At 37.8% G+C, this 13,312-nt stretch overlaps 1 protein-coding gene across 1 annotated transcript in view; it reads right to left on the bottom strand.

Annotated features, from left to right (window-relative positions):
* The window catches only part of shq1 (SHQ1, H/ACA ribonucleoprotein assembly factor), a 58,795-nt gene that overhangs the window by 30,996 nt on the left and 14,487 nt on the right, over positions 1–13,312 (bottom strand). The window contains exons 4-7 of the mRNA XM_026926941.3: positions 12,961–13,083; positions 12,664–12,830; positions 11,823–11,935; positions 8,595–8,689 (exon numbers count right to left, since the gene is read on the bottom strand). Coding sequence (XP_026782742.3) covers positions 8,595–8,689; positions 11,823–11,935; positions 12,664–12,830; positions 12,961–13,083 — 498 coding nt within the window. The remainder of the gene's footprint in view (positions 1–8,594; positions 8,690–11,822; positions 11,936–12,663; positions 12,831–12,960; positions 13,084–13,312) is intronic.

Below are 13,312 nucleotides of genomic sequence, written 5' to 3'. Positions count from 1 at the left end.
CAAGTATGAATCCTGATGTTGCCACAGCCACCCATGGATCCGTGAGACTAAGAGAGCAAAACTGGCCATGCTCTTGTTGAGAGAAGACTTTCTTCTCTATCAATCCCAGTGACACAATCATTGGCGCCTATGAGCTTGAGCATGCAGAAGTGGACGGATAGCGCTTTCCTCCCAGTGCATTATGACGTTGCAGCAGAGTGGGAATTGGCCATGAAAGTAGGGAGAAAATGAGGGGCAAGCTGCGTGTGCTAGCAGAAGAGTTCATCAGTATTTCCATATCAACAGGGAACAGGCATTTTCCTTCTTCAAGAGAAGAAAGAAACAAGCTGAACTCTACACCATCGATGGGGATGCCTTCTCCACCACAGGTTGTCCTTCTTATCACCAATTCGTATGCCAGAAATACCCATAAAATATATTTCCAATAGGAAGCTACTGAAGAACAACTATTTCAGATAATTCTCCTTGCTGTGACCTTGATCCTGTTTGGATCAGTTCCAAAACGAATTACTAAAAACTAATTACAAACTACTGAGTTCATCTGAAGGTTACAATGATAATTCCATAGACAGTGGTGCTTGAAAGTTTGTGAACCTTTTACAATTTTCTATATATCTGTATAAATAAGACCTAAAACATCATTCGATTTTCACACATGTCCTAAACGTAGACAAACAGAAGCCAATTAAACAAATGAGACCAATATATTAAACTTGGTTATTTATTTATTGAGTAAAATGATCCAATGTTACATATCTGGGAGTTTCCAGTGTTTCTGATGTTTCAGGTCATATTTATGCAGAAATATAGAAAATTTCTAAACGGTTCACAAACTCTGAAGTACCACTGTAAATCCTACAAACTCTGAACTCATTGTTCTTGCTAACAGAAATCTAAGATAGACAGACGGACAACCCGATAACACCACTCAATGGGGGAGGCATAGAAATGGTGGAGACCGCTAACAAGGTCCTCATGGGCTGTTTCAAAGATCCTATCTTCTTTAGCGTCTAAAAAAATAATAATTTTAACCAGAAAATGTCTTGGTATTAATTCTCCAGTACAAAAGGCATGTTTTAAGGTCCAATCAGATTGTTCTGCTACATGTCCACTTGCAAGTTCACTGCTCTGCATTCATTCTCTATTCATGTCACTGGAGAGCAGATACTTGTTATGCTGAGGTTAAAGTTCAGTGAAGCTAATCTTCATGCAAATGAGTATGACTGACACATTGCGTTTAGCCAGTCAGACAAGGAGGGACAAAAGAGGGGAAGACTTTAATTCTCCATAACTAAATCCACAGAAACGCCCAGTGGAGTAGAGAGAAGCGGTGCGGTGACAAAATTTGCAAGTGGAAACATGCAACTGCTGTAAACAATGGAGTCAGTCAGTGGACTAACAATACCCTCATCAACCCAGCAAAGTCTATCATGATGTAATTTATCATGATATTGATATCTTCATATTGCCCTAGCAACCATCATGCCAGCAGTTTCAGTAAACAAACAAAGCTACTGATTATGTCTAGGCTCTGTGATGCTGCCGACATTACCAAGGCAACAGTCCAACCTGGGAATTTAATCATAATGCACACATATGGACGTGGTGGTGGCTCATTGTGGTTCTGACTAAGTGATCAAAAAGGTTCCTAGAACCACACCGTTAACCGTCACCTGCTCAGCTCAACCGTAATGTAACTGCATGTGATATTTTTAATTTCCAAACACTCATTTTTTTGCTAGAAAAAGAACTGTGCATTTGCATTTTAAAACCAAAATAATGGATTTGTTACTTATAGCTGAATGGAGAATAACATGCAAAACTATTTTGCAACTAAAAATGGATAAAACCAAACTGATAACGGGCAACAGGTAGCAACGCCACCTCACAGCTTAAGGGTTCGATCCTGAGCTCATGTTACTGTCTATGTGGAGTTTTTGTGTGCCTCTGAGTTCTCCAGCTTCCTCCCACTTCTCAAGAACATGCCATTAGATGGACCGGTGCCTCTAAACTACCTCTAGGTGTGAATGTGCGTGTTCCTGGTGCACCGGGATGGACTGGTGTCTCATCCAGTTTGTATTTCCACCTCACACCCAGCGTTCCTGGACTAGACTCCGGCTCCACCGCCAACCTGATGAGGATAAAGTGGAAGGGGTCAAGAGGTCAAGATTGTGTCGCGGGTCATGGTGCCTTTTTAACATCATTACATACTGCAATGCTTCATCGGTCTATTAGAAACACCTTTCTAAACAAATTTACTTCTAAGTGCACCAACGGAGGCGAATTTTCATCCAACACCAAAGGCAGTTCATTCTGTAATTCCAAAATGTGGTCCCAAACAACAACCAGGCCAACAACCATAAAAAAAAAAAAAAACACATCAGAGTTAATAAGCTTTAATTTTATGACTTAAAAAGGACGATGCAGTCGGGGGAATCTCCGAAAAGCAAACAGCGGTGATGGAGTGTGAGGCAGGAGAAGTATTCTGGCAGTGGCATTTACGATGTCTGAATCACAGCCAGCCTGCTTGGAACTGTCAATCCAGGCAATTAAAGAGCAATAAAAGGTGGCTTTACATGAGGACAAGCTTAATGCAGTGTGAGTGTGTGTGTGTGTGTGTGTGTGTGTGTGTGTGTGTGTGGGGAAGAGTTCATCAGCTACAGACCAGTACTGGTAAATTTCTGTAGTAAATATGTCATTAGAGACTCTTCTTCCACCTTGCAGATCTGTGATGTAAAATACATAAGCCACATTTTCACAGGTTTAAGAACATCATGAGGCTGGTATCTGCAGCAGATTAAAGTGCTCCTAGCACTAAAGAGCCAATCAGCTGAATGTGCAGTATGTAATAGAACATAGTAGAGTAAACAATGAAGAAAAAAAAATCAACTGACATTACACATGACAGGTGATTATTGAGAGATACTGAAAATTCCCGTTTAGAAAAACGCTTCAACTTGGAACGCTAGATGCTGCAGGGCTCAGTGAAGAATGTTTAAGCGTTTTAGGGTTTTGGGTTTTTAAAGTTTCGGGTTTAGGGTGCAGGGTTTTGAGGTTTGAGTTTAGGATTTTGAGCTTTGGGTTTAGGGTTTGGGTTCTGAGATTTGGGTATTGAGTTTTGAGCTTTGGGTTTAGGGTGCAGGGGTTTGAGTTTTGGGTTTAGGGATTTGAGTTTTGGGCTTATGGTTTTGAGTTTTGAGTTTAGAGCTTTATGGTTTGGGTTTAGGGATTTGAGATTTGGGTTTAGGGTGCAGGGTTTTGAGGTTTGAGTTTAGGATTTTGAGATTTGGGTTTAGGGTGCAGGGTTCTGAGGTTTGAGTATTAGGTTCTGAGGTTTGGGTTTAGGGTTCAAGGTTTTGAGTTTTTCAATACTGTATGGCAATAAAGCAAAAATCCCAGCCAGTGTCGACACATTAGAAGGGGCACATACACATATAGTGGATTATAACGTAATTTTTGGAAAAGGATATTCAAAGAACGTTTAAAACAAAAGAGACAGATGGGTTTTTGACCTGCACCTCACTGTGTGAGGAGGATGGTGAAGGAGGAAAACTATTAGTTTTAGAATTGTACAATTTAACCGTTCACTATTATTTCTAGAAGAGCAAGCTGTTTGGAAGCACTGCAAGATGGAAGCTCTTCCTGAGAACATCTCACAAAATACATCACCAAGCTTCATTAAAGTGTTGTAGTCAGATGAGACCAAAATCAAACTTTTTGGTCATGCACACCATCAGCATGTTTGGTAACAAAAGGGGTCTGGGAATTAAGACCAGCATTATAAAATATGGAAGTGGATCAGTGATGCTTTAGGGCTGTTTTTAGCTTAGTATTTTTTTTTTTTTTTACTGGTGGTTCGGGGGCAATTGTGAAGATCGATAACATCATCAAAACCTGGTTGCCTCTGCCAGGAGGTTCAGACTTGGCCATAAATGATAAGTAAGGTGATGAGTCAAGCATTCTTTCACTATGCATCTCAGTCTCAAGATTTGAACCCTAATGAAAATATGTGGTCTGACTGTCTGCGTCTGAATTTAAACATTAAACTCAATTTGTGTGTAACTTTTGATATTTTTTAGTTTTTGTAATGAATTTCAGAAAGCAACCACTGTATTTCACATACTGTATTTAAACATTGAGCCATCTAATTCTTGCATAGTTTATACTTTTTTCATGTTTTACGTGTGGTTAAGAGCAATGTGATACCCCTCATCACAGCTTTAAAACATCCTGATCTGAGCACGGTAAAAGAACATCAAAAGCTAATTGTTTGAGAGCTACTTAAAAGCATCATTGTATCAGAGGCTCTATACTGTATGGCTACATTACTTAATCTTAGATGAGAGAATCAAAGCCTATGATGCTTTGTGCATAAATAATTAATTCATCCAAAGGCTGATTGAGTGAAAATCAGATAAAATAGGCCTACATTTTGCACAGGCAGGTACGGAAATAAATTAAAATATTAAAATTAAAATAAAATAAAATTTTATTGCTAGAAAAAGACTTTTTATATGTGTGCGAAAATTACTGCATTGAGAGGTTTTCTTTAAAAAAAAAAAATATATATATATATATATATATAATAAAAAAAAAAAAAGCTAATGTGTTTTTTGAAGTGTTACAGGTGCTGTAAAGAAGACAAGCATGAAGGTTTGTCGTTTCATGAGTGTGCTGGTTGGACGAGGTCTGGTGCAGCGCTCTGAAAAAACAGACGCAGACAAGCCATCTGAAATGCTACGGGATTCCTTGTCAGAAATGGACTACAGAATCCGAGAATCCGAGAATCCGAAGTTGAGAGACAGACATCTGTACGTGTGCGGGGATGATGACTGCATGAGACAGACGGGCGTGGAATGTGTGTGTGTTAAGTAGCTGTTCTTTACAGGGCATGTCTCGCAGCGAGCGTATCAAAGCTCCATGCTCCTGATTGATGTCTGCTTACAGAAGACTGACAGCCGCTCTGGTGGCACAGTCATGCTCGTGCGGATCTGACACACGCCTCTCCTCCCATCGTTATCTCTCTCTCTCTCTCTCTCTGTGTGTGTCTCTCAATAGCGCTATCTATTCCATCTTAATCCTCTCCCCTCCTGGGCATCCTCTGAGCCACCATACGCTGGTGGCTGAGTGTCATTTGTTCGTCAGGGCCGTAGGGCTTTTGCAAAATTAACAGGCTGCTCAAGGCAGACAAAGTGTGCGAGTGTGTGATTGAATTGTCGGTACGTCTCTGCAGCGCTTAATCGCTTTCATCTTTCCATGCACGCACACACACACACACACACACACTCACACTAGAGTCAATGACCCATGCATCACAGCTTTAAATGTGTCAGATAAACCCATTGATTTTAAATGCCAGAGACAGGAACAAGAGACAGAGAGAGAGAGAGAAGGAGAGAGAGAGAGGGAGAGAGAGCACAGCCTGACAGTGGGTTTGAGAGTAGGCAGTTTGGAGTGGTGTGTATGCCTCACTGACTAAAATACCCAAATGAATCATGGTGCATGTCGGTTGCAAAATGACTCTGCAATTTAACACCATAGCTACAGCGGCTAACGTTATTCTACGAGTCACCATCGAGTTAAGTAATTCATACTGACCACAAAATCCAAAGAGCTACAATCTTAGTACTAGAGCCAATAAATTACGCTGTCATTAGTGATTTAGTTACAAATCCCCCAAATCCCACACTCCGACATGGGTTTTTGGCAAAGTGATGCCACCTGCTGGTTCATTCTGACAACTGATGAATACAGCTGAAGAAAGTGTCAGCAAAACTCTGTCTTTCCAGTTCAGAAGGGATAAAAAAAAAACTTCCGAATCCTACAAATTGATGAGAAATTGTAGTGTCATTGTCTTGTGGTTAAAGGAGGAAACTACTGAACTACTGCTCATTTAATCCAGACGTCATTTTATGGGAGAAAATGCTACTTTTCACTATATCTGAGTGAGAAATTTCTCAGCACACACACACACACACGCACACAAAGAGGTTGGAGTGCTAAAAACTGTAAATGGTGATCTTTCAAGTCAAGACTAACTTCAAGCAGAGTGCAAAGGAACACACACCTGACACTTTTTTTCAAGTATACCCGTAATGATTCACATAAAGGTACGCATTTTCGCAAAACCTTCATCAAGTGTATTTTTCATTATAGATTAAACATTGGTCTTTGCAAAAGTATGGAAGAATTTGCGACATATATTTAATACAAACAGTCTCACAGCCTGACATGGCCATGTATTGATATCAACAAAGAGAGAATTCGGAGCTGATATCACTGATAGTGCTGCGGCGTTATTTACCCAAGATATTGAAGAAAAAAAAAAGAATGCTTTCAGTGATCTTTTGATTAAATATCAAACTGCTTAGATACGGTGTACCTCTAAACATCCACAGAGCAACGAGACGCTCATAATGCTGCTTTTCTTGATATTAGCAAAGCTGGCTGGTAAAGTCGAATTTCATACACTGTTCTTCCTACATCGATCACTTCACAGATTAACAGCACTATTTGCTTTAAGATTATTACAACAGTATCGATCTTGTTGCATCGTATCATATCATACGTGGATGGTAGCAATAGTAGAAAAAGTTCAACTTTGAATAAAGTGAAACGCTGACATTTTTAGTTTAATATCAAGGGATCATTTAAAACGTAAAAAATTGAACAAATCACATTTCAGTGAGCAAGACATCATACAACACCAAACCAGAAAGAGAGGATTTAAAAGCTGGAAACGGAAAGAACTTGTACTGAACTGGTTGTGTACCGGGGTCCATTTGACACTACAGACCAAAACACAAGAACAACAACAACAACAACAACAACAACAACAACAACAACAATTCCCAATGTTTTGGCTCAGTCTCTTATATTCGCATTTACTACTACACAAAACAAGCTATTGACCGGATAAGATTCACGTCAACCTGTATTCTTACAAACGTCCTCATTTTGTCTGTAGTGTCGACATTCTTCTGGATTAAAAATACACAGATTGCTTAGAACAACCTAATAGGCAAGCTGTACAAATGATGTGTTACAGCAATGGGTGGAAACACAATCAATCTTTTGTTCATTTACAAACTAGGCAGCTGAGCGAATATGAATAATTATTTAAAAAGATATATTTCAGTGACCTGTCCCTCAAAAAAAAAAGAAAAAGTCGCAGCCAAACGTTGCTGTCCTTAAGTCCTACGTTTCTCATGCTGAATGCTTTGGAAAACAAAACACCGTCAAGTATGTGACAGTTATGAAATTTATGATACATGACGCAACGTGATGATTTTGGTCATATCACCCAGCCCTACTCAGATGGTTCTGGAGTATTAAATAAACACTGCTTTAATGTACACGTCTTTTAAAGAACTCCTAAATGTGTCATCTGAAACCTTTAAATGATCTATTATGAATAATAAATTGTTTAAGAAGGTTTTAATGTCCAATATTAATATGGCCTAGAAACATCTCCTCGTCTTTCCGTTCATAAAGAACGCAAGGATTTATGAATACGCATAACATCTACGGGTCAAGTTGGGAATAAAAAAAGAAAAAGGAGGTTCTCCATGTCATGTTTACATGACGTGCAAGTGGAGCTGAGCTTCAGTACTATAATGTGATGGGAATGGAAATCACAGTGTTGCATAACGCTAATAATAATAATAATAATAATAATAATAACAACAACAACAACAACAACAATGTAAACCAGGTTCAAACTACTGTAGATGAAAATGCTTCTAATTTACAATAGCAAAATATATTTCTTCCAGTCAGGGCAAATCGATTTCTGTCTGCTGGCATTGCTGTGTTTTTAATGTTTGTTGCACTGCAGAAATTATATATTCGATTTCATAAATATTTCAATATAAGCATATGAAATGTGTTTCAAGGTGGACTTTTCTTTTAAAGCTTTCCCTCACAGGGTCAAAATTAATAACCCTTGTGTGCTAGTAAACATAATAATAATAATAATAATAATAATAATAATAATAACAGAGTACGTAATCTATACAATCAGCCATCCAAGTAATCATTTAGAGTCACGTATTTTTATTGGAAGAAAAAAATCTCTGCTTAAATAGAAACACAAACTACTCAGTATATTTGTAAAAAATTAAATAAAAATGATAGCACATTCTACCTTTTTTTTTTTTTTTTTTTTTGCAGTTTACCTATTTGAATTTCTCTCTTTTCCCACTCAGATCCAGGCAGACTTTTTTGGTAGCATGTTGAGTAATCATGTGATACCCTCGAAATGCACGCATCAACAGCATGTTAGTTCTGGAGGGTGTGTCTCAAGCAACTAGTGGTGGTATGGTTCGAATTTCGATTTTGTCTTTTCTTTCTTTTTTTTTTATTTATATAACCCAGTATAATAACCCAGTCTAAAAAAAAAAAAAAAAAAGGTGTGATGTTATCACTGTATTAATCGATCATTTAAAAACATACATGATGGTGGTGAAAAGTTAAGGAAAAATATATTATATTAGTGCAAAAATTCTCCTTACACATCCTTGTGTGTGTGTGTGTGTGTGTGTGTGTGTGTGGGTGTGTTTTTATTGAAAGAGTACTTAAAGACGTTTACTCACTAGATTCAGCGTCAGAGTCTGGCTTCAGCTCACTCCACCATGGCTTAAACCCGAGATGAACTTGCCTCGTCTCTTCACCTTCGTATAAATCGAGTCTGTCAGGAATGAACACAAACAAGATCAAATATATATAGAGTAGACACTCCTAAAGAAGCTCTTACGCATGTTCATATCAGGTTACACACCGCTGGTGATGTCGAACTGCAATTCTACGATGATTTTCCAGTAGTTGTGTTTTCATTTTAATGTGTTCGACAAATTTTAAGCTGTTCATAATGCACAGAAAATCTGTACCCTAGAACCACGTGGAGAAAAAATACCCCTTGCATTTACTCTGACACTTTTACTAATTAGATTTAAGTATAATCCATGTGTTTTTTTAAAAAAAAGTGAATTAAAGAATAATCCGTGTGATTTTCTGTGAAGCCTTTAAAGCTATATATCTGGCATCCCTTCCCTTGAATAATTCCACTCTGCTCTCACTCGCGGTACAAAGACAGCTTGTGGGGAAATGTGAATCATTGCTTTTTTGAATGCCAAATATAATACACACATTTGAGTATCTGTCTGCAGAGGTGCCAACACTGCTAACAAGAAAATCCTAGCAGGCAGAGGGGGGAAAAAAAAGCAGAATTTACCACAAAACCCCTAGTGCATGTCTGTGGATGGAACGGCTCCATGCTTAGAGCGTAAATGATTAAAAAAAATAAAATAAAAAAAAAAAAAGAGGAAAAAAGTGTTGGTTGATCAGATATTTAATTGCAATCTGTACTGTTCGACTTTCTAAGCAAACACGTGTTAGAGAAATAAACATAAGCACATATCCGGTCCATGTCAGATATTAAATATGATAACAAACTGTCTATAACTGTAGCAAAAGATATATATTGTTCATCAACTCACTGGTTTGTAGACATCTGTAAATCTGAGCATCACTACAGTACAGTACAGTAAAGTACAACACTTTTAGTAATGATATGATAGGAAAATATCAAACAAATCTCTGCTCTAATAGAAACACAAGATAAGATAAGATAATCCTTTACTCATCCCCAATGGGGAAATTTGCAGCAGATATAAAGATACAAAAAAATATAAAAATATGTAAGTATAAAAAATATAAAAGAGACACACCAAGAATGCACAAAAACACAAACACACAACAGCATTAAAGTGACACTGCATTACTGCACTGTTCCCATGAGATGAGGGGTTACCAAAGATTTACTACTCGATGTATTTGTAAAAAATTAAATAAAAATGATAGCACATTCTACTTTTTTTTTTTTTTTTTTGCAGTTTACCTATTTGAATTTCTTTTTCTTTTTTCCAATCAGATCCAGGCAGACTTTTTTGGTAGCATGTTGAGGAGTCATGTGATACCCTCGAAATGCACGCATCAAAAGCATGTTAGCTCTGGAGGGTGTGTCTCAAGCAACTAGTGGTGGTATGGTTTGAATTTAAATTTTTTAAAAAAAATTTTTACGTATGATAACCTAGTCTAAAGGTTAAAGTCTAAAGTTTAAAAGGTGTCATGCTATCAATGTATTAATCGATCATTTAAAAACATACAAGATGGCGGTGAAAAGTAAAGGAAAAATACATTATATTTGCACAATTCTCCTTTCACATTCTTGTGTGTGTGTGTGTGTGTGTGTGTGTGTATGTATATATATGTATATATATATCAAAAAAAGGAAATAAAAAGATCAAATCCTGTAATTGTGCTTATTTTCCTGTAAAATCTCTTACGCAGGGCCTCATTTATCAAGCTGGATACGGATGAATTTATTCATAAATCCTTCGCATGAGCGTTTACACAAGATTTTTTTTGGTATTCGTGAAAATCCTGTAAATGCTCCTGAGCACGTGTAAACTCATGCATAAGAAACCTCGACTTGATCGACTTAGCGTGGATTATTGCACGTTAATATTTTTATGAATTGATTATTTTTATTACTTTTACAGCATTTAGCAGGCGCCTTCATCCAGAGAAACCTGGAGAAGTGCCTTGAAGTCTCAGCTTACAGAAGATTTAGTGCACACTTATTATTAATACCATTATATATTATTAAAAAAAGGTTATTGGCATAGAAGTGAGTCAAAATAACTTCCGTTTCTGCTTTTCAGCCTTTATCCTCTTTGTTCATTTTGGGTCAAAATAACTTCTGTCTTTTAGCCTTTTTCTCTTCATTTTGTGTTTCTAGCCCTCTGTGCGCTTGATCTTTGTTTTGTTTTTTGTTTTTTTGGAGTTTTGTGGGCGTCAACAAATGCAAATGAGCTGTCTGGAACGCGCACTGTACTTTACGGATGATCAACATGCACATGTGAGCACGAAGAAAATCAGTGTTTATAAAACATTTCTAATTCCGGTGTAATCTTTTTTTTGTTTGGCTTATGCAAACATTTACACAACTTTACTGACTTCACTAAAAGATTGATAAACGAGGCCCGTCGTCAGTATTCATCACATTGTCACTAAAAGCTGAAAGACTAACTTTATGATTAAGACTAAGATTATGCTAGGCGTAGCAATATAATGTGTTTTAGACAGTAGCAGATTACACAAAGTATAGTCCACATCCCTTGTGCAGAGACGTGGGGTTGCAAATATTTTCAGAGAGTCTCAGCTGGACTCAAAAGGGATGAGAACTACTGGACTACTAAACTTGATCAGGTAAAAAAAATCAAGTTCTTTTTTACTTTTTTAATAGATATTTTGAAAAAGTCAATGGTGAGTTAACCCCTGAACATACACTGTGACTAACGGGAAGTTCGACAAAAGTCTGGTATTCTGCTCCTCCATTTTTACCAACCAAAAAGACCAAAGTCCACCCTTCTAGTTTTCTATTGGTCGGTAACACTGACACAAATCGAAAGTAACCACTACCAGAAACAAATGCGTCACTCATGTCACACACTGATCCTTTCACTCTGACTAAACTTGTGAATTTTATGAAAGTGTGGTCTGACTGCAGCTTTAGCTGAGAAATCATAGCCGTAACCCACGTTGTAAATCACAAACGCCCACGTTGTAAATCACAAAACTTTTGGCACCTCTGCATCTGCACATCACATATACGGCGTTTTTGCATTATGCTAACAAGGCTTGTCCATGAAGGTTTAGAAGCAAAGGACCGAATGAAATGTCATGTGGACTTTCATACTTTCCGGTGTGTCAGGGTGTCATGTTTGATCAGTAGCTAAAGGAATGACAGTTACACTCACAGATAGTGGTCAGTACAGAATATGGTGGTCTCTGAATTCAAGCGATCAGACCTCCTCTGGGCAGGGGTGGAGTTTTCAGGGTCTTCCACATCAATCACTTCTGACAGCTCCTCCTGATTGGCACACAGAAGCAAACGTTTGTCACTTAATGTTAAAAAAAGAGTATGTGATTGGTTGACTAATGCTGCATTCGACTTAACCCAGAAGCGCAGGCTCAGAGGTGTGGAATTTTTCCACCTTGGAACATTTGAGCTACAAAGTGGGGAAAAAAACATGGACGAATCCGTTAAAGTTTGTCTTTTGTTTGCTCGATCTGAGTGTAAAAAGCTCATGAACTAGCAACAAGCTAGCCATTTGATATTAGTGGTAATAGTGATCTATACAGTTCATGATTTATTTACATTCTCATAATACTGAACTGTATTATAGTGTTATGGTTTTATAGATTTAGCCAATTAATGTGTCTGTATGTTGATTAACACAAATAATACTATAATTTCATTTATAGTAGAAAAGTGTTACTTTATCTCTTAATAACAGTGTAAACAGTCATGGTGATATGATGAACTCTGGGCTGAGGACAACTTTCTGAATAAGAAGATCAAATTGAGGGGGCGTTTTCTTTGTTTTTTTGCCTTCTTGGATGTCGGAAGCTACAAGCTTCAGTCACCATAAGCTTCATGCGAAAACAAACGCCTACAAGTGAGAAATGAAGTAAGAAAGTCTGCCCAAAAATTCCAGTCCTAACAGTCTCAAGCTCAAACGTGCTTCTTAAATGATCAAAGTCAAAGAAAGTTATAAGCCTGTAATGTTTTTATTCCTTTAAGTTTAGTCTTTATACCTGAAGTCGAGAGAAAACCCCAGTCCTGAGGTTTCCGAAGCCGTATTTCTGCAGCTTTTTTAGGTCTTCCTCTGAGGACTCAATGTATGGCTGCTGTTCTACCTGCCAATCAAAATCCTCTTCTTCATCTTTATCTTCCTGACACGCTTCGCTCATGCTGCATGCTCCTTTAAAGTCAGGCAGGAGAGGAAAAAAAAAAAAAAAAGAAGTTGAAACTCTGGTAACAAAGAATAGACAGTACAGGAGTTGGAGTGACAGAAGGAGTAAGCTTGGGACATGCGTTACATTCTAACATACCCATCTCCTCCACCAGCGGTTGTGCAGACCTGGAACCTTTGGGGGCCAAGAGACTGGTCAGCATGTGTAGTCCCTCAAAGTGCTGTCCTGCTGTCTCCTTAGGGACTCGCATGGTGAAGAGACCTGACACAAACACACACACACACACACTCTCTCTCTTAAATGTACAGAAGATGAATGAATGAATGAATGAACGAATACAAGTACAATAATACTGGCCCATTTTTATTGCACATGTACAAAAATTTCAATACATAATTAATCTGACCATTTTGGAATAACAGCAATTTTTAATCCAGTCTATCCATATTAGACTATTAGGAATACAGGAAAAGTTGTAGGGGTAAACTAC

Source organism: Pangasianodon hypophthalmus, chromosome 2 (assembly GCF_027358585.1).
Source record: "Pangasianodon hypophthalmus isolate fPanHyp1 chromosome 2, fPanHyp1.pri, whole genome shotgun sequence".
Classification (NCBI taxonomy): Eukaryota; Metazoa; Chordata; class Actinopteri; order Siluriformes; family Pangasiidae; genus Pangasianodon; species Pangasianodon hypophthalmus.
The sequence above is the reverse complement of the archived record's forward strand: the minus strand, read 5'-3'. Positions and strand labels throughout refer to the sequence as shown.